The sequence below is a fragment of the Colobus angolensis genome, unplaced genomic scaffold (genome assembly GCF_000951035.1).
Source record: "Colobus angolensis palliatus isolate OR3802 unplaced genomic scaffold, Cang.pa_1.0 Scaffold576, whole genome shotgun sequence".
NCBI classification, from domain to species: domain Eukaryota; kingdom Metazoa; phylum Chordata; class Mammalia; order Primates; family Cercopithecidae; genus Colobus; species Colobus angolensis.
Window position 1 is genome coordinate 46,538 of NW_012119332.1, and position 20,021 is coordinate 66,558.

Sequence of the window (20,021 nt, forward strand, 5' to 3'; positions counted from 1 at the left end):
CTATTGGTTTGCCAGTTATTCAAGTTTTGATGTGTAGAAATCCCTTTAATACACTAAGCTGTTGTACTCTTAAGCCCAAAGGCACCCCAGACCCAACACCCTGTCCATTTGCATAGGCTGCACAGGCAAGGGTTAACAGTACAACTGATGAAAATCGGATAGGCCAGCAAAGTTGTTCCCTTCTCCCTGGGCTCACCACAAAGGAAAACACTCCCATACTGGAGTGAGAAGACTCATCCCAAAGGTCACCCCCACAACCTCTGAGTCTTGTGGAGGAGACTCAAAATAAATACAGCCTGGGAGATCAAAGACCAGAGAGCCCCATTGGCTCCAGGGAAAGTCAAGTCAATACCCTAGCAGGGGAGAAGAATTGCTTCACTCACTCTAGAACCTCCAACCCCAGGAAAGTGGGGGAAGGAGGGGATCCCACATGACCTGTGCTGAAATAGGGAAGGAAGGGGAGTGTGTGATGGGACTAGGAGTTTGAGTGAGAGATATAGGGAAGGAGGGGAAGTAAACACACACAAACACTGGTGGCCACCAGAAGTTTGAGCCTCTTTGGTAGCTGGAGGCTGGAAGAAAGGACAGAAATGGCTCTGGCTATGATGGGGATCTTACTGGGCCTGCTACTCCTGGGGCACCTAACAGTGGACACTTATGGTAAGGCAGAAAGTGGGGGCCTGGCTGCCATTGTTGGCTTAGGCAAAAGGCTAGGGGGTTGGTGTTCAATGTCTACTAAGGAAAGCCTATTCTTGCTGGGCAGGTGAGTGTTCTCAACCAAACTCTGCAGGTTCTCTCAGCCTTGAGCAAAAGGGACAGACATAGTTGAAGTCTGCTGAAGAAGTCAGAAGGCAAGTTTGGGCAGAAATTGAAAAAGGATTTTTCTCTTGGAAAACATCTGCATGATTTTCTAGGGCTTGTATCTCAGGGGCATCAAGAAGGCTCCCAGTGACACCCGAATTTTTCCTCCATCTACTGTCTCTCATCTAAAATTCTACCATTAGACTTAACCCCTCTGCTTCCAAGCTTTGGTCTCTGTCAAAATATATAGCCCCTGAAGAAGGAGTGTTTTCTAAGAGTTGGATAGGATTGTAGAAGTAACCTATACCACCCTTCATTGTCATGAATAAGTGCTCAAAAACATTCAGTAGTGATTGAGATTTCAGTGTTCACTACCTCCCCAGACCATCTAGTCTATCCAGGAGCAGCTCCAACTGTTAGAAAGTTATTATTTGTGTTGAACTAAATTCAGTTCCCTCTGACTTCCATCTAAAAGCCCCAACTTTGCTTCTTGGGGCTACACAGAACATAGATGCTTCCTTGCCCTGTGATAGCCCTTCAAAGGCCTGAGGACAAGTACTATATCTCCTTGACTCTTCTCTCCTCCAAGCTGAACAGCCCCAGCTTTTTCAACTGGTCTTCATAGGACTCGGTTTCTTACACATTCCTGGGCTCACTCACTTCCCTATAGACATGGCTCAATTTGTCTGGGCTATTTATGGGTTGGATACAAATCCCAAAGGAGGATGGACTATTCCATAGTCGCATTATTTCCTTGGAGCTTGGGAAGCTCCATCATTTACACTCCTGAGAAGTGAGATGGATTTTCAGGAAACTAAACCTGGGTAACAGCTAAGTGAGATCCAATATAGGGTAAAGGGGGTTTTTGCTGCTTCCCTATCATCCTTAGAGAAAAAAGCTGGATAGGTGTTAGTTTGGTGTCACTTGTGAGGTCAGAAAGAATCCAGCTTTCCATAGCTGACTCTGATTAGATCACCCTATCCTGGGGCTCTGTGACCCATCAGACTCTGGAACCTCAGAGTTAGAAAAGACTCTGAATTAAGTCAACCAAAAGAAAAAATAATTTGCCCCCAATCCAAAGAGCATTAGTGGCAGAGTTAATGCTCCTGAAAAAAACATTTTTCTTTCTATAACTACCATATTTTCATTCTCTAGTAGGTTTTATAATGTATCTCTCTACCTTCTCCAAGTCTGTTGGTGTGAGCTAGGGCTCAAGCCTGGGGCTTGAGGGAGCATTTTAGAAATGTTAAATTTAAATACTGTGCTTGTGTGCGTGTGTGTATGTGTGGGAGAGAGAGAGAGAGAGGAGAGCACTCTTGTTACTTCCCCAACCTATGAGCTTTTCTAGACCTGGAAGCAGGCCTTCCATTTGTGTATAGAATCTTACACTATAGACCTGAGGCTCAGGTTATGCTGAGCTGTAAATAATACCTTCCTTCTCCCTGGACTTCATTGTTCCCAGCCCATCTGTACAGTGAGGAGATTGACTTGACTGGCTGCAAAGGGGTTTCTCAACTGGACAGCTCTGTGGGACTGCAACTTCACTGCTAAAAAGCCTGTAGGGGCCAGAATAAGCTGCTGATCTCTTCCTGTGGGGCTAAGAGATATGTCAAGATAATCAAAATTTTAAAAGTTCTAATCTTCATATTTTATACACATTTTAAATATTTCAGAAACATTTTATAAACATGTATTATATAAGCTAATCCTCTATCCAGGAGGCATTCCAGGAAAGGGAGAGAAGCCAGTCATGTAGGGGAATGGGATAGAGACATGGAAAATGTCACCCTCTTTGTGATGACGGGAGGAAGGGGATTCAGAAAGAGACCTAGAATGGGTCTTATAAAGGAGCACACACCTAGTAAATTCAGCCTTTCTTTTCTTCAGTGCCATTACACAGGCGTCAGACATTTGCTTTTATAAGGCTGGGACCCAGGACCACAATAAGCTCAATACTGTTCCCTCTTTCTCAAGCCAAATCCTCCCTCAACAAAGCTCCTTGAGTCAGTATCCAGCCCTGGTCTTTCCCCTGAAGAAGGCCAATACTTGAAGGAAAAACAAACATTTCCTGAGGGAGGAGAGCAAAGCTCGGGCATTATGGGAAAGATTTTTCAGAAAGCAGCTGGCAGATGGGGGCATATTTTTTTTTCAGACAATCATGGGATAATATCTAACCCTGAGATAACATCCAGAAGCCATGTCAGGTAGGCCCAGGTAAGAGGTTGCTGGTTTCTATTGTGACTGATGGTTTAATAATTTAAGAAGGTAAGAAAGCAGTGTAGCTTCTGAAAACCTGTATTCTAGGCCTCTAGGCCTAGCTTTGACCTTGCTATCCGTGTGACTTTGAGTAAGCATCTTCGTATCTCTGGGTTTCAGCTTACTCATATGTACAATAAGGGAATGTAACTAAGTGATTTCTAAAAGCTCTTCCAGCTATGCCATTCCAGAAGATTCCAAATTCTATCCTCTTTTGTACCTCAACCCCTGTTATACCAAGTGACTTGCCATTTGGTGGTTTTAAGGTATCCATAATGGGCACAGTGTTCTGCCAGGAGGTGGGGGGTTTCCCAAAATGGATTTTTCATACCCAATCTTCCAGGAAAACCAAGAGTATTGTTTAATTTGGCCAACATTTTACATTGGTTGCTAAGACAGCCCTGTTATTGGAAACACAGGCTGCTGTGTCCTCTCTGGCTGCCTTACAACCCACAGACAACCTAGTACCTGCCCATAACTCAGTAGATTGTATCAGACAAGAGAGAGCGGTTACATATCATATGATGACTTCTCCTTCATGTCAATATTAAAGCTGACGACGTTCCAACCTCATTAATCTGTTTATCCAGGGAATGACATATTGAAGACTGCTATAGGATAGGAATAATTTAAGACAACTACAACAAGTTTCACCTAGGGCATGGGACAAGACTGACATTTATCCAGCACCCACTGAATGCCAGCCACATGCTAGGTGCTTTCACATGTATGAACTCATTTAGCCTTCACAATTATTCTCTATAGAATCTTTATTATTATTTCCAGTTTACTGATAATTACCTGAAGTTCAGATAAGTTTGCTATTTTACCCAAGGTCACACAGAGAGATATGTGGTAAGGCAGACCTTGCACTTACATCAGTGGTATTCCTACTATATAATACAGTCCTTCATTACCCTCCTGCTCTCATTAGCGGCTCCTACTTGATTCTAGGAAAACTACAAGCAAAGGTAGAAGGTAAAAGTCAGTGGTATTGTGGTTTACTTCACGTTGGAGATCAAAGAACCTCAGGAATAGTACAATGTCATTTTTCTTGTGATGCCCTGTACCTATAATCCAATCTCTATGCAACTAAGAAGCAGGAGGAGGAAGAGGAGATAAGAATAAGAAAAAGGAGAAGGAACAAAAAAGAACAGAAGCATAATGGAAGAAAGAGTGGAAGAAATAAAGGAGGAAGAAGGGAGAGGAAAAGAAAAATAAGTAAGGGGGAAAACATGCCATTTTGGGAAGTCTAGTTACAAACTCTGTACTATTCATTCTGGGACGGAGGAGTCAAGCTTGACCTACTTTTCAAAACTGAGAAATTGAAACTAACTAACAATTTTTTTGATAGGCCACACTGAGCTTTGTGAGAATTTCCAGCAAATTCCCAGGGAGGGAAAACACAAGCCAGGCCTTGCAGCTCCTCTAAGGTCAGAAGGAAGACATGCATATGCATAGACAAAGGCATTTTCAACTGCTCCAGATGTCCTCACAGCAGAATGCTGCTTTGTTGCCCAAGAGGGGAATGTGAGAGTGCTTTTCAGAGAAGAGGAGAGACATTGGGAAAGTCCAGAGGAAGATTAATGGGGAATAGCCTATTAAACCAAGAGGCTTAGATAGTTTTCATGGGGTTTAAGGATGGTATATTTGTGCTTGCATGTGGCCAAAAATATGCATGGGCATGTGTGTCGATGATAATGAAAAGCTGCATCTGCAATTGCATGGAGGTATGAACTGTCTATAGCACAATGAAACCTACTACCTGGTGAAAATTCACCACCAGCTGGAACATATAATCATATAACTTCTATTTCTATTATAGTCTATTAGCACTGGACCACCTAAGATTAGAAGGGACCTTAAAGAGCAATGCTAAGACCCAAACAAAGCCTAGAACTTCCCCAGACAGCTTAATTCATCCATAGATAGCTCTGATTAATCACAAAGTCCATTGTAAGGCAAACCATCCCTTCTGCGATGTGGAAGGCAGAAAAGAATATCATTAAAAGAAATAGAATTAGGAAAATAGGGCTAACCAAAATCTACCCCTCTTGTATTCCCATTTGTAGGTCTGAGTTCTGCTCTCTGCCAAATTTGAAGCATTCAAGGGAGTATGTAGTGGATCTAGCAACATGGACTTATGTTTATTTATTCTTTTCTACTCAAGGGTTTTTCTTGGGTAAAATATGCTATTGATGTTCTAAGAGTCCCTGGTGAAGGCACAGGCTAGAGGCTTGACTTTAGTATTTCTATTAACAGAAGCCCTGATGCTGGACAGTACATTCTGGGAGTTAGAAAGCATACACTCAACCCATCCAAAAGATGTCATCTTCCATTTGCTTGACTGAATACTGGGAATTCTAGGCTCAATTAAAAGCTTTTGAATAAATATGACTGAATAGTAATACCTCATATCTTCGAAACCACCTCTCTTAGGAGAGACATGAATATATTGCCTAAATATACCCACCCCACACTCCTGGCCCCAGTTAAATAAAACAAAAAAATCTTCAAAATAAGAGCTTATGGATGGAAAATTCTGATGGGAGGGCAATGGTTGTTTCAACATCCCCACCTCCTTCCCCCACCCCATCCCCACCGCTAAGTGTTTCCTTCTCAAGCACGCCAAGGAGCAATCTCCCATTGTTTCTATCACCATCCCCACTACAGCCAGCTTCAGGATTTCACTCAGAACCTTTTCCTCTCTAGACCAAGAATGGATGCAATCTTTTCCCCCTCAAGATGAAATTTTCCTATATATCCTTGCTAGGAACTAAGAGAAATCAAAAGGAAAATAAACAAAAGAAATCAGGGGAAAAAAAGTCAGGTTTACAAAGTGTAGGTTTCAAATTTAACAATAACTAATGATTTTGTTAAACAGAAATGTATATCCAGACTTCTTCCTCTCAGCTGGTTCTACCCTCAGAATTTACTTTTTCCTGTCTTTCAGAGAACAGCTTAGGGTTGGGACCCCAGTCACTGAGTATTTCTAAGGGAACAAGAGAAAATAACAGGGCAGAGGGCCCTTTCTTGCTGATCTCAAAAGCCTACACTTTTCTCCAGGTGCATATTTACACAAAATGAAATAGTCCAGACCCAAATGCTTAGCATTTTTGCTTCCACATCTCTTTTGGAAAATGTGAAAAGAAATGTTTTTCATGGATTTGCAGAATGACAGAGTTGATAGAATATCTAGGGTACCTACCATCCAAACTCTCCACATTATAGATGAAGTAAATGAATCTTCCATGGTAGGGAGGTGACTTACCTAGGATCACCTCCATAGCAACACAGTAACATAAAAAAAGGGCTTGAAACTCACAAATCTAAACAATGTTAAAGGCTTTCATTCTGAAGACTGATTCTGATTGACGAGAAGGCTAGCAAAGAGCAAAAGGGCACAGGTACACAAAAGTGTGATAGAAAGAAAGTTGAGTGTTTTTTCTCAGAAACCTTTTGAGGTCTGTCGTTGCCACCTTAGTTGCCAGATAGGTATGCCATCTATGTTTGCTTCTTTCCTCTGTTCTGCCTCTTCAGGACGTCCCATCCTGGAAGTGCCAGAGAGCATAACAGGACCTTGGAAAGGGGATGTGAATATTCCTTGCACCTATGGCCCCCTGCAAGGCTACACCCAAGTCTTGGTGAAGTGGTTGGTACAACGTGGCTCAGACCCTGTCACCATCTTCCTACGTGACTCTTCTGGAGACCATATCCAGCAGGCAAAGTACCAGGGCCGCCTGCATGTGAGCCAAAAGGTTCCAGGAGATGTATCCCTCCAATTGAGCACCCTGGAGATGGATGACCAGAGCCACTACACATGTGAAGTCACCTGGCAGACTCCTGACGGCAACCAAGTAGTGAGAGATGAGATTACTGAGCTCCGTGTCCAGAAACGTGAGTCACTATGGGGGTACTGATAATCAATGAATCAATAGTGGATGTAATTCTAGAAACTCCTGAAAAACCCAGAGGCCTTTGTTTATCTATACAGAGGCTCTCCACAGGTATATGTGCTTATCAGAGAAAGTGGACAGGCAAAGAATTATTAGGGTTAGCATTCCCATGGTTAAATTTAAGAAATGCTGGGAACGGTTCCTGACCTGCAAATCTGTATCCCTTCAAGTGTCCCAGAAATGCCAGCATCCATAGCCTAGTTACACTGCTTGGGCTCTGGGATTTACAACTCAAAAATGAGTATATTTAATTTGTAGATAGATGCTGATAGAGAAGCTCTGGGGAAAGGGAGGCAGAGGTTAGCCAGGATAAGTTTGCTTGGTGGACAATTTTACAAAGGTCTGGCCCTGAAAATCCACAACTGCAGGTAATCCAAACTCAAAACTTGAGCCCCAGAACAAACTACATTATTTTTAAAGGTCAGTTGATTTTTACTTCCAAATATTCCAAAATCCCAGGTAATACCAAAAAGTACTTACCTTCAAAGGAAGCCATTTTGTTTGTATTGCCCTTTCCTTCCTATTTCCTCCAAAGTCAGAAGCCCCCTTTAGTTCCAATTGCAGATATATGCATGCTCTTATGTCCAACAAGAGTGACTCGGTCTTGTGGTCCCATATCCTTATGACTGCCCAGAGTTTCCTGTCTTGTCTTTTCTTCACAGTCTCTGTCTCCAAGCCCACAGTGACAACTGGCAGCGGTTATGGCTTCACAGTGCCCCAGGGAATGAGGATTAGCCTTCAATGCCAGGCTCAGGGTTCTCCTCCCATCAGTTATATTTGGTATAAGGAACAGACTAATAACCAGGAACCCATCAAAGTAGCAACCTTAAGTACCTTACTTTTCAAGCCTGCGGTGGTAGCTGACTCGGGCTCCTATTTCTGTACTGCCAAGGGCCGGGTTGGCTCTGAGCAGCACAGCGACGTTGTGAAGTTTGTGGTCAAAGGTGAGTGGCCCTCTCTCCTGGTGAGCATCTTAACAGACCAGTTTGAACCAAAGACACCTCAAAATGTGCCCTTATGCAAAATAAGAATTGGGAGAATAGGGTCCCAAGCAGGCAATGGTTGTACAATCCCAAATAAAAAAAAAATGGGACTGGGGACAACAGGGATAGAGACATTGCCCATCATGCCATAGGTTAAGTAGATAAAGACAGTGAAGGAAAGAGTGAGATTTACTAGCACATTGTATTTGCCAGACACAAAGTACAAGAACTTGACACATATTTTCTCATTGAATCACCACAACAGTCCCATGAGATAGTTATCATTACTCTTACTTTACAGAAGAGGAAATAGAGTCAGAAAGGGGAATCTACTTGCCCGTGGTCTCACAGCAAGGAAGTATAAATCTGGAATTGCACTCAGCTTTCATGCTCTTTCTACTATGTCTGATTGTTTCTCATGGTTGAATCTATATCAGATCCTGAGCACCCTTCGAAAGCTGTTGTTTTTTGTTTGTTTGTGTATTCTGTTTGTTTGGTTATTATTTTGCTTGTTTGATTAGGCTTGATCTAATATATTTACATGCTTTCTTTTAACTTCCCTCCCCCACTTCATTGTAAAGCCAAATACAAGTTCTGGTTGAAGTATCCTTGAAGATGAGTTCTGGTTCATCAAGATTGGACTATTTCTTACAGCACTGTCCTGGGAGAACTACGAACTATGCATATAAACACTGTAAGCTGAGGCTTAAATGAAGAATCCAGCAGTGATGTGTCCAGATGAGTTTTCTTAGCTTTCAAGAGATCTCCTTGGAAAGAAAGACACCCCAACAAGATCACCATTGCCCAAAACATGTTGGAAACTAACTGATTTTAGGGAATTGCCCTCAGAACCATCTGAAAATTATTGTCTTCTGAGGATAGATCTGTATAAGGAGAGGACGTAAAGCTAGCCCAAATGGCTTATTACCATTTGGGCTAGGAGACTGATGTTGGTTTGAGACTCTTGTGTTTGCCTGGAGGAATTTGTTTCCCAAAGTTAAGCTGTAGTGAGGATGTATGTGCTGTAGATCATGGTTTGTTAGTTTGGGGAGGAACAAGAGTGGTCCGCCCTGAAACAGTTATATGAACAGTGTCCCAGTTCTCTAAGAGCTGACAGTCTGGTCAAGCAGAGAGGGCAGGGCATGACCAGAAAACCCATGAATGTATACTTCATAAAGAGACTAACTGAACATTCTCGCCTTTCTGTGAGTTACTCCTCAGACCATCTAGGCAAGAACTTGCTCACAGTAAACCCGCCTGCCTATTCCTTCTCACAGTCAATGCTTATCACAGTGCTGTTAAGCAGTGCTCGCCATTGCCCCCTACTGATAGATAAGAAAACTGAGGCTCAGGGAAGTTATTCTCCGCCTTCCACTCTTCCCTGCTCTGTGAGCCAAGGTAATCTTACCTGGCTACCTCTACCTGCCTCCCTGTCCACCCAACCTTGTCCCCTGAGTCTGACTCGCGGTTTCACCTCTGCCCTATGGAACTCTCAGCCCTTCACCCTTCCACCTTACTATGCACTGTTCTTTAGTTCTAGAAGGACTCTGGAGGCCCTGCTTTTGCTCATGTTCTTGGACTGCTGAGCTTTGCTCACAAACAAAACAAAACAAAGATATGAATTGACTCCACTTTAATTTGATGCTCTGCAACATCCACTGCCTGCCCCCATACTGTGTGTCTATCTATTTGCTTATCTTTGTCTCATTCCTTGTAGCAGCTTTTCAGAACATTTCTACCTTATTTAAGGCCCCCAGCCCTACTCCTAAAAGATAAGGTAACTTCCTTCCTCTGTAAGAAGGTCCAGGCCCTCTTCAGATGTGAATTTTATCAACTACCCTCCTCTCTGCCTTGATATTTCCCTATCCGTTTCCTCTTGGCTCAGAGTAAGGTATGCTTTGCTCCTCTCCACAACAAGCCCCTCCTCCTGAACTCAACATCAGCTACTCCAATGCCTGGCAACACCCTTTATCCTCTACCTAATTCAAATATATATGCATGCATAATATATGTATATATGTCAGTATGCAAGCCTAATACATACATACATATATATATTATATTAAAAAATATTTCTCCATCTGCCACCTAATCTCTCCTATGGTCACTACCAACCTTCTCATGAAGATAGCTTCCACCAGCTGAACCTCTCAATTCATTCACCACACATAACTTTGTAATTTGGGGTCATCACTAACCTCTGTATCACCAAATCCCAAGGCCTCTGCATTCATACTTTTCCTCCTCAACATCTCTGTGACAGTGGTCCCTGTTGGCCATTTATTCCTCCTCAGTATTCTTTCAGTCACTGCTATAAATGACACCAATTTCTCTTGGTTCTTCTAAGACCTTCCTGAATGATCCTTCTGAGACACCTTTGCTGGCTCTTTTTTCATTCACTCCTTAATTGTAAATGTTCTCAAAGACTCAGTTCTTATTCATCTCTGCATGTATTTCTATATTATCAGGAGATTTTATTTACTTCTGTGGCTTCAAATATCACCTGCAGGCTGATGACTCTCAAACCATAATATTATCTGTAATTTTTTTTCCTGACTGCTAGATCCCAGTGTCTAGTTACCTTCTGGACAGCTTCATTTCTAATCTCAGCTTGTTCAAAACTGAATGTACCTTTTACTCACCCAACCTGTTCCTCAAACCTGTTAGAAAACACAGCAGTATCTTTGACTCCTCCTTCTCTTTTACCTCGCGTGGTCAAATAATCATCAAGATTACCAAGTGCTGTGAACTCACCTACTGAATCAGGTATCTTATTAGGCTCTTTTTTTCTCTTCCTATACCCTCATGGTCTCATATTCTCTTTTAAAAAACAATTTCAATCGTCTTCTAAATGCTCTCCCCATGTTCATACATTCTTATGAAATCATCAACTTATTCAATATTTATTGAGTATATATTTTATGTCACTAGATTATAAAATTCAAGAGTGCAGAATTCTGTCTACTTCATGACTGTTCTCCAGAGCCCAGCAAAGTATTTGGCACAAAGAAGACACTAGACACTAGACGAATATTGTATTTATTAATGAATGGGCAAAATATGCTATTGCCTCATCTTTGAAAATCCTACCACGTTGTTGTCAGAATTATTTCCAGAAAAAGAGGCTGAACAATTTTTGCTTCCTTTCTCAAAAGAAAGTAAACCTTTCTCAAAAGGTGTAACCTTCTGTTACACCCCATGGTTCCTTCCAACCAAAGAACAAAGCCCAAACACTTTTAGTCTGTTTTCAGCCTACCTATCCAGCTTTATCTACTAATATGTTTCTCCACATGCATGCTGTTTCCTCTGCTAGCAAGAGGGAGGAGCTTATGGTTTTCTCATGTCTTTCCTGAGCAGATACATGGCCCTGTGCTTGTGTGTGGCCTTCTGCTTTCCAAGAACTGTGTCAGAACTCTTCAAAATCCCTATGGAAATCTTATTCCTCAACCGTTTTTAAGGCTATTTTGGTTAGTTTTTTGTTTTTTTGTTTTGTTTTGTTTGTGCTTTTGTTTTTGTTTCTCTCACCTATTATCCATTGTCTCAGGCAGCTGTGTGACAAATGCTACCCCATCCCTGGGGAGAGGCTCTTAGCACTGGGTGACCAATAAAACAAGTCTTTTGAGTCAGGTCTTTCAGGGAACCACCAGACAGGCCAAATAATGGCAATTGTTCAAAAATGAAGTTTGTTGGGCCCACTCCAGCACCTGGAATGGGGTTGTATGTTCAAGATTACCTCTGAGGTAGAAGGGGTAAGGGGACAAGGATAAGTTAAAACAACATAAAGCTTGCTGTTCTTACCAAAACTGGGATATTTTTCTTCCATAAATTCTCTCTAAGGTGCAGCAAACCTTTGGCTATTTTGCAAAATTCTAAAAAAAAGTTGATTATGTCAAATTTTGCATTATTTCACTGATGTTGTTAAACGGTAAATTTCTGGAGGTTATTATGCCACCATTTTCACTGATGTCACCCATTGCCACCTTCTTTATGATACTTGCCAAGTTTCTCTCAAGAGAATTAACTACTAGGTCTCAGTTAGAAGTTAGTAAAAAATAAAATATATTTTCCCATCCAAGTTGACTCACCCTCTGATCTCTAGATACAAGTTCCTTCCAGATCTATTAATCCTGGGTTTAAAACTCTGTCCTTGATTGATGTATGAAAAGTGAACAAGCAACACAGGACTTACCAGCGTCATGACAGAAGTGTTGAGACAAGTCCGAGTATGGAACTGAATGGCCTTAACTTACTTCCTCTTTCCCTAGGGCATTAAACTATTTACCTAAGGGTATAAATTCCCTTGAATCAGTTCCCTTTTCTTTGCAGACTCCCCAAAACTACTCAAGACCAAGACTGAGGCACCTACAACCATGAGACACTCCTTGAAAGGTGAGTTTTACTATTGTTTGAGGAAGTAGTAGAGGTCCAAAATGGTGTCATGGTAGCCAAGGAAGGAATCACAATGCCATTGAATGGCTAATAAACAGTCAATTGATTCCTCAGCGAGAACATAGCAGTAAAGGAATGGAAACAAAAGAAAGGCAACAATGATGAATATATACTTTTTTTTGTGAAAACTTCTGAGGCAAAAGGAAAGAGAGAGTTAGAATACTCCCATTGGAAATACAATAAAAAGAGAGCACCAAATTCTATTCTGCTCCTAGTTTGACTTGCTGTGTGACTTTGGGTATATTATCTCCCCTCTATGGGACTTCTTCTCACTACCCACACCTAAAGTAAGAAACGAGGATGCCTCATCTCATGGTACTAGTGGTTGATAACATGGCCAGGCACTCTGGAAAGTACAGCACAAATGGCCAGAGAAGGACTCCAACTTTTGCAACCATCTCCTACCTTTCAGCTTTTTGATAGAAGAGAGATCTCTGACCCTATTCTCTATATTCATAGCAACATCTACAGTGAAGCAATCCTGGGACTGGACCACTGACGTGGATGGCTACCTTGGAGCAACCAGTGCTGGGCCAGGTAAGAATATTGTCAGGATTTCTATCTTTTCTTCTTGACTCTAAGCTTTGTGACCAAAACTTTCCATTATGCACACTGTTCTACAGCACTGAACTCTGCAAGTCATTACCTGCTATGTGCCAAGCAATGATCAAAGACACCGAGGATGGGTAAGGTGGGTGGGATGTAGAGAGAGAGAGATACAGATCCAGGGATGAGCGAAGTCAGAGTGAGGTTAAGGGGAGTGATAAATGTGTCCTTTATTTAGTTATCTGTTGCCATAGTAATATACTTTCCAAACATTCTGAGAAAGAAATAGGGATAGAGACATTATGACATTATGACCTCAGCCAGGTAAAGATAATGGCAGAGCGTCATTGCTTGAGCTCTTAACCAGGGCTCTTCAAGCCACTTGAAGCTGATTTCTGATTCCTCCAAGGCCTTGAAGATTCCCAAGTCAGGGTCTCAGAGATTCAAATCCCAGATAAATCTTTTGTGTTTCACCTGCATCTGATAGTCGGTTGGTGTGCATTGACATGACTACACTGACTACTGAAATAATAGAACACTCTCACACCAGTTGATAATTAGCTGCTCCCCTTAACCCCTGAACCCTCCATTATTACCTGGGGCCGCCTTGTCCCATTCCTCAGAACTCTCTAGACCACCCCCATGGTCATGCAACAAAAGGTATACCAAAGAATCTCTAAGACTCCAAGTCTACAGTAAGCATCTGTTGCGATTGGTTGGAATTAAATAGTTTGATAACTATCACTCCTGGTACTCATTCTCTGCCTGTGCATAATTGAGAGTGGACTTCCAAATGCTCTTTGTACCTCTCCTTTCCTGACTGTAGAGCTTTTTGGCTATCTCTGGGCAGCACTCAAACCTGTTTTATGTGCCACATTTGCATTGCCATCTTTGGCTTCAAGACTTCCATAGCTCCATTCCTGTCCCAGAAGAACGTCTATTGGGAGAAGAGAAGTTAGAAAATGCCTCATAGGGAGTTGGTTTGGAAAAATGAGAAAATAACCTTGGGCAAAGTCTAAGTTCTTAGATATTAAGTCTGCGACCTATTTTCTCTACCAAGTTTTTAGTACTTGACTCTCTTCAAAAGAGAATATTTCTTCGATTTGTACCAGCTTATAACTTGAGTTCTCTCAGTTCCAACAAGACACTCTGAGGACCACAAATACTGGATTCCTAGGACACGATATCTTAGAGTCTCATGAAAACAAGCCAGTTGCAGCAACAAATCCTAAGTACACTGAGGTTCCTTTCCTTACACCTCTCTATCACCTGACTTAGCTTCTTAGATTCAGAATATTATAGCTAAAAGTGCATTAGACATCATTCAATCTTTTCATTGAACTTATGGGGCAACTAAGGCCTAGTGACAAAACTAAGTTTTGTCTAAGGTCACCGTATTCATTTTTCCATGGCTGCTGTAAACTTACCCAAACCTAATATCTTAAAACAGCGTAAATATATTATCTTCCACTTCTGGAAATAAGTCTGACACAATTATCATTGAGCTAAAATCAAAATGTCAGTCAGCAAGACTGTGTTCCTTTTGGAGAGTTTGGAGAAGAATTAATTTCCTTGTCTTTTCTGGCTTATAGAAGCTACCCACATTCCTTGGGTTATGGCCCCCTTCCTGCATTTTCAAAACTAACAATGTAGCATTCTCAAATCTCTATTCCTTTTTACTATGTAAACTAACATACGGACAGGTTCCAGGAATGTAGATGTGAATATCTTTAGAGGACCTTTATTCTGCCTACCATAGTCATATAGCAAGTAAATAAGAGATCTAGGACTGGAAGCCCAGTTCAGTTGATTCTTTCAGCTTTTAAGCATAATGGGAATATGTGTCTCAAGTGGCTCAGTGGAAATATGTTTTGATAAAGAAGGAAGCTGGGGACTTGACCAGAGAGTGTGATGGGAAGAATCTTTGTGGCTAGAAGTAACTGATCAGAATCTTAATAAGGTATGCAGCATTTTTGGTGAAGCTGGAAAGTCAGAATATTATTTTCTTTTTTCTAAGGGAAGGTGAAAACCTTCTGTCTTGGCCCTATAGAAAGCATGGACAACTAGCTCAAATGCCCAGGCCAATCAGCCCACCATTGAGTCTGTAAGAACCTATTTACACATGGCATCCTTTCTCAAGTTTTTCTCATGTGCCTGGAGATTTTTCTCTCTGGCTAGCTAAGAAGGTTAAGAGAATATGGAAAATGAAAAAGAAAAAGGCTTGGCCTAGTCTGGGTTATTCCTTAGAGTTTTTGTTTCTGGCCTTATTTTCAACCAAATACCACTTGATCTTGTTTTACCATCTAGGAAAGAGCCTGCCTATCTTTGCCATCATCCTCATCATCTCTTTGTGCTGTATGGTGGTTTTTACCATGGCCTATATCATGCTCTGTCGGAAGACATCCCAACAAGGTTAGTCATGAATATGAGAAGGTGGCTTTGGCTCATTTATTCTTTCTGTCAGTATACTTGAGCCTAAATTCTGTATCAGGCATTGTGTTAGGCACTTCAAGAAGCTCCCAGCCTAGTTTGGGAGTGAAGGTTGGGGTGCAGGGAGACAGATGTTCAAGCAAACAATGGCATAAGACGTATGGAACTAAAAGCACTAGGCTTTGGTACTCAGTCAAGTACAGCCATCTTTCTAATGAGTCACCTTGTAATGATGTAAGAGAAGAAGAAGTCACAATCCCTGCCCTCAAGTTGCTTACAATTTATTTAGGAGATTCAAGGTAGAAACATGGAATTTATCAATAACAATATATAGCAATAGAGGCTATAAGCTCAAAAACTAGAGAAGACAATAAATCAATGCTAAAGGGATCCAGAGGAAAAGAAAGCCATTTAAGGCTTGAGTAATTAGCAAGGGATTTCAGAAGGAATAATATCTTAGACCACATTTTGGAGGATGAAAATAATTTGTAAGGAGACAATATTTCAAGAAGAGAGAATTACATCAGCAAAGTTGTAAGGGCCTAAAAGACAACTAAGAGTGGGGTCATCAATAAAGAAAACTTCTGTAAATGGGCAACAGAGAAGTGCAATGGGAAAGGAAAGCTTATTCCTGATTATAGAAGGCCTTAAATGCCAGGTTAAATAATTTGGACTTTCTTCACCAGGCTTTGCAAGGGTACTAAAAATTACCAATTTTTTCAAGCATGGAAGTGGCATAATGACAGCACAGTTGTCAGAGCCATTTAAAAACTATGAACCAACCAAGGAGGAAAAAAAACTTGGGATGCTTGTTTCTAAACTTGGGATGTTTGTTAAAAAAAAAAAAAAAAAATACTAGCTATCTCTCAATGCCCAGTGCACTAGTCATTTTGCCTAATGTCAGTTTGTCTTATTCTCTGTACTATCTCTTACTCCAAAATAGCCTGGTTACTACCATGGGTCCTTGAATATCTCCTCCCAGGTTTCAATTATAAGCTCTGGCTTTTGCCAGTTAGCATGGCTATCACCATGAGGCTGAACTTGATAGCAGATACCTCACATGACCACAAACCCCAGGGGCACTAAAATGAAAGTATTCTCTTATAGTCTTGATGAGGCTAGGCATAAACGGTAACCACGTTAAATTGTTTCTCTCTCAAAAACCTTCCATGGTTTCTTATGGCCCAGGGGATATAGGTCAAAATGCAGCATTCTATTCAAGGCTCTCTGTGATGTGGCTCTAGCCAATTTTCTCAACCCCCACCACTTCCTTATACCTAGTCTCATTTCCAAAAATTCCTCTTTCCTATCTTTCTATAAGGGAGACGGCCTCAGGGCATCAATTTAATTTAACATAATTACTGAGCACCTATTGTGTGATAGGTGCTGGGCATATTAAGATGAAAAAGACATGACCCTTGCAGTACAGGTGCTCATAGGCCAATGGGGGAGGCAAGACACAGAAATGCAGGGCTCTACCATAAGGCAGAATTCCTGTGGTTTCTCTTGTTTACTTTTTTGTTGTTTAATGCTTGAATTTCCAGTTGCATCCCCGAAAAATTATAAGCACCTAGAGGGCAGTACCAAGAAACATCTGTCTTTGCACCAACCTAAGCCTTTGAACCTGTACGGAATATAGGACATTCCTCCTCCACAGACTCTAGGGGGCAATAGTGACCAATACCATGGTTTTTCCTGGGTATATGGTGGGAGTGAGTGCATTTGGGAGTGGCTTGGGTCATGGTCATTGGCATCAGACTAATCTAGCCCCTTCTTCCTGGTATCCGGCCTTACAGTCAAGTTTCCTACAAGGACTCTCTGGGGATCCTTGGGGGAGATTCATGGGTAAAGAGCAGGTCCAGTTCCAGTGCCCTCCCTGCACCCATACCCAGAAACTGCTCCAGCCCAATATCCTGAGTCCAAGATGACAAAAGGGATAGTGACCATGTGTGCTTCCCCTTCCTTTACCTGATAAATTTGCATCTCTGTGTTTCAATTCACCTCCCCAATACCTACCAGGTGTTGGAAAGCTGAGACATATTAAAATCCCCTCCTCTGTACCCTTTCCTCATCTTTTGACTGGTACCTGGGATCCATGCTTGACCTTTGTCCACTTGCCATAAAAACTTTTGACATGATTCCTCCTTCTTTTCTAGAGCATGTCTATGAAGCGGCCAGGTAAGAAAGCCTCTCCTCTTCCATTTTTACCCCGTCCCTGCCCTCAACTTTGATTACTGGCAGGAAACATGGAGGAAGGGGGGTGTGGCACAGATCCAGTCCTAAGGCCAGAGGCCTTCAGAGTCCGGACATAGCTGTCTTCCCTCTCTCAGGCACCTCCTGAGGTTGTTGTGGCCCCCTGAACACAAAGGATAATTTAGATCCATCTGCCTTCTGCTTCCAGAATCCCTGGGTGGCAGGATCCTGAGAATTAATTGGCAAGAATTCAGGCAGAAGGGTGGGAAACCAGGACACCAGCCCCAAGCCCCTTCTTATGGGTGGTGGGCTCTTGGGCCATAGGGTGCATGCCAGAGAGGCCAACGACTCTGGAGATACCATGAGGGTGGCCATCTTCGCAAGTGGCTGCCCCAGTGATGAACCAGCTTCTCAGAATCTGGGCAACAACTACTCTGATGAGCCCTGCATAGGACAGGAGTACCAGATCATCGCCCAGATCAATGGCGACTACGCCCGCCTACTGGATACAGTTCCTCTGGATTATGAGTTTCTGGCCACTGAGGGCAAGACTGCCTGTTAAAAATGCCCCACTCGGCCAGGATCTGCTGACATAATTGCCTATTCAGTCCTTGCCTTCTGCATGGCCTTCTTCCCTGCTACATCTCTTCCTGGATAGCCCAAAGTGTCTGCCCTGCCAACACTGGGGCCCCTGGGAGTCACTGGCTTTGCCTTAGAATTTGCCAGATGCATCTCAAGTAAGCCAGCTGCTGGATTTGGCCCTGTGCCCTTCTAGTATCTCTGCTGGGGGCTTCTGGTACTCCTCTCAAATTACCAGAGGGAAGATGCCCATAGCACTGGGACTTGGTCATCATGCCTACAGACACTATTCAACTTTGGCATCTTGCCACCAGAAGACCAGAGGGAGGCTCAGCTCTGCCAGCTCAGAGGACCAGTTGTATCCAGGATCATTTCTCTTTCTTCAGGGCCAGACAGTTTTTAATTGAAATTGTCATTTCACAGACCAGGGTTCAGTTCTGCTCCTACACTGTAAGTCTAATGCTCTGACTTTCTTCTGGTGCTCAATAAATAATCACAACAGCAACTTCAGTCATGTTGGTCTTCTCTCACAGTATGGTAGGAACTACTAAAAGTAATTAAAGTGAGACTAGTTAAGAAGGCTGGGGCCCCTGAGAGTATGGATGTCACTTTTGCTTTTTTGGTCTTTTCCCTTCCCACACATGCCACTCCTACTTCACTCCACTGGTAAGCCCAGCTGGAGCACAGTGAATACCTGATTAAACAGTACTCCCCTGGCTTCCCTTACCCAACAAGTCATCCTGCCAGGTCCACCTGGATGATTCTTCCCACATCAACTGGAAGCCTGAGAAAGAAAAAGTCCTGGGCTGGGCGCAGTGGCTCACACCTGCAATCCCAGCACTTTGGGAGACCAAGGAGGGCAGATCACGAGGTCAGGAGATCCAGACCATCCTGGCTAACACGGTGAAACCCCGTCTCTACTAAAAATACAAAAAATCAACCGGGCGTGGTGGCGGGCGCCTGTAGTCCCAGCTACTTGGGACACTGAGGCAGGAGAATGGCTTGAACCCGGGAGGTGGAGCTTGCAGTGAACCGAGATCGCGCCACTGCACTCCAGCCTGGGCGACAGAGCGAGACTCCACCTCAAAAAAAACAAAAAATAAAAAGGAAAAAAAAGAAAAGAAAAAGTCCTTCTGTCTCAGGGGACTATGAATGCAGAGATGAAGGGATTTCCTTCTTTCCAAAGTATGGCTGCACCACTTCCACTTCTTTGAAGCTTAAAATCTTGGGGGTAGTTGCATTTTTCACAGGTTATCTGCTTTAGCTCCTGGCCCCTTCTTACAATGTGAGGTGGGGATAAGAGCAAGAAACCCTTTCTCTTCAAGGAAGAATAAGGCTAGGAGTGTGTGTGTGTGTGTGTGTGTGTGTGTGTGTGAGAGAGAGAGAGAGAGAGAGAGAGAGAGAGTTTGTATGTGTACATAAGTTCCTACTCCTACACCTTTAAATCAGGCTCCCCTGTGAGGAGGACCTGTTCTGACCCAGGTCGACATAGCTTTGTTTTCTCCATGTGATTAATGTCAAATCAACTTCTGCACTCTTCAAGGAAGTGCCATGTTGCTACTTCTGGTTCCCACGCAGCCCCTAGGTCAGTTCATGTTTCACAAGGAGTTGCTCCCCTTTTGCGATGATTATAGAAGTCAAAATAGTACACAAAAGTAACAAAAAGGAGTCCTCCACTTCACCACCCAACATGCCAAATCCATGGTAAAAATCTCAACATTTTCTTCATTCCAGACACTAGCTTCTCCTAGTTGGCGAAAGGAACAACTCTTTCTTCCCTGTCGTGCTTACAAGCCTCTGAAATAGGGCCTCCACCCAGTGGAAACCT

At 42.6% G+C, this 20,021-nt stretch overlaps 1 protein-coding gene across 3 annotated transcripts; it reads left to right on the forward strand.

Annotated features, from left to right (window-relative positions):
• Positions 1-478: 478 nt before the first annotated feature.
• Positions 479-18,698, forward strand: VSIG4 (V-set and immunoglobulin domain containing 4). 3 transcript variants are annotated; one of them, XM_011961994.1, is made up of 8 exons: positions 479-660; positions 6,598-6,954; positions 7,676-7,957; positions 12,323-12,385; positions 12,905-12,982; positions 15,299-15,403; positions 17,578-17,599; positions 17,939-18,698. In XM_011961994.1, the coding sequence occupies exons 1-8, from the start codon at positions 591-593 to the stop codon at positions 18,174-18,176; spliced, it is 1,215 nt and encodes a 404-aa protein (XP_011817384.1). In that variant the 5' UTR covers positions 479-590; the 3' UTR covers positions 18,177-18,698. The 3 variants fall into 3 exon arrangements, with proteins under 3 accessions (XP_011817384.1, XP_011817385.1, XP_011817386.1); XM_011961995.1 differs by having other exon boundaries at positions 18,273-18,698; XM_011961996.1 differs by lacking the exon at positions 7,676-7,957.
• Positions 18,699-20,021: the final 1,323 nt, after the last annotated feature.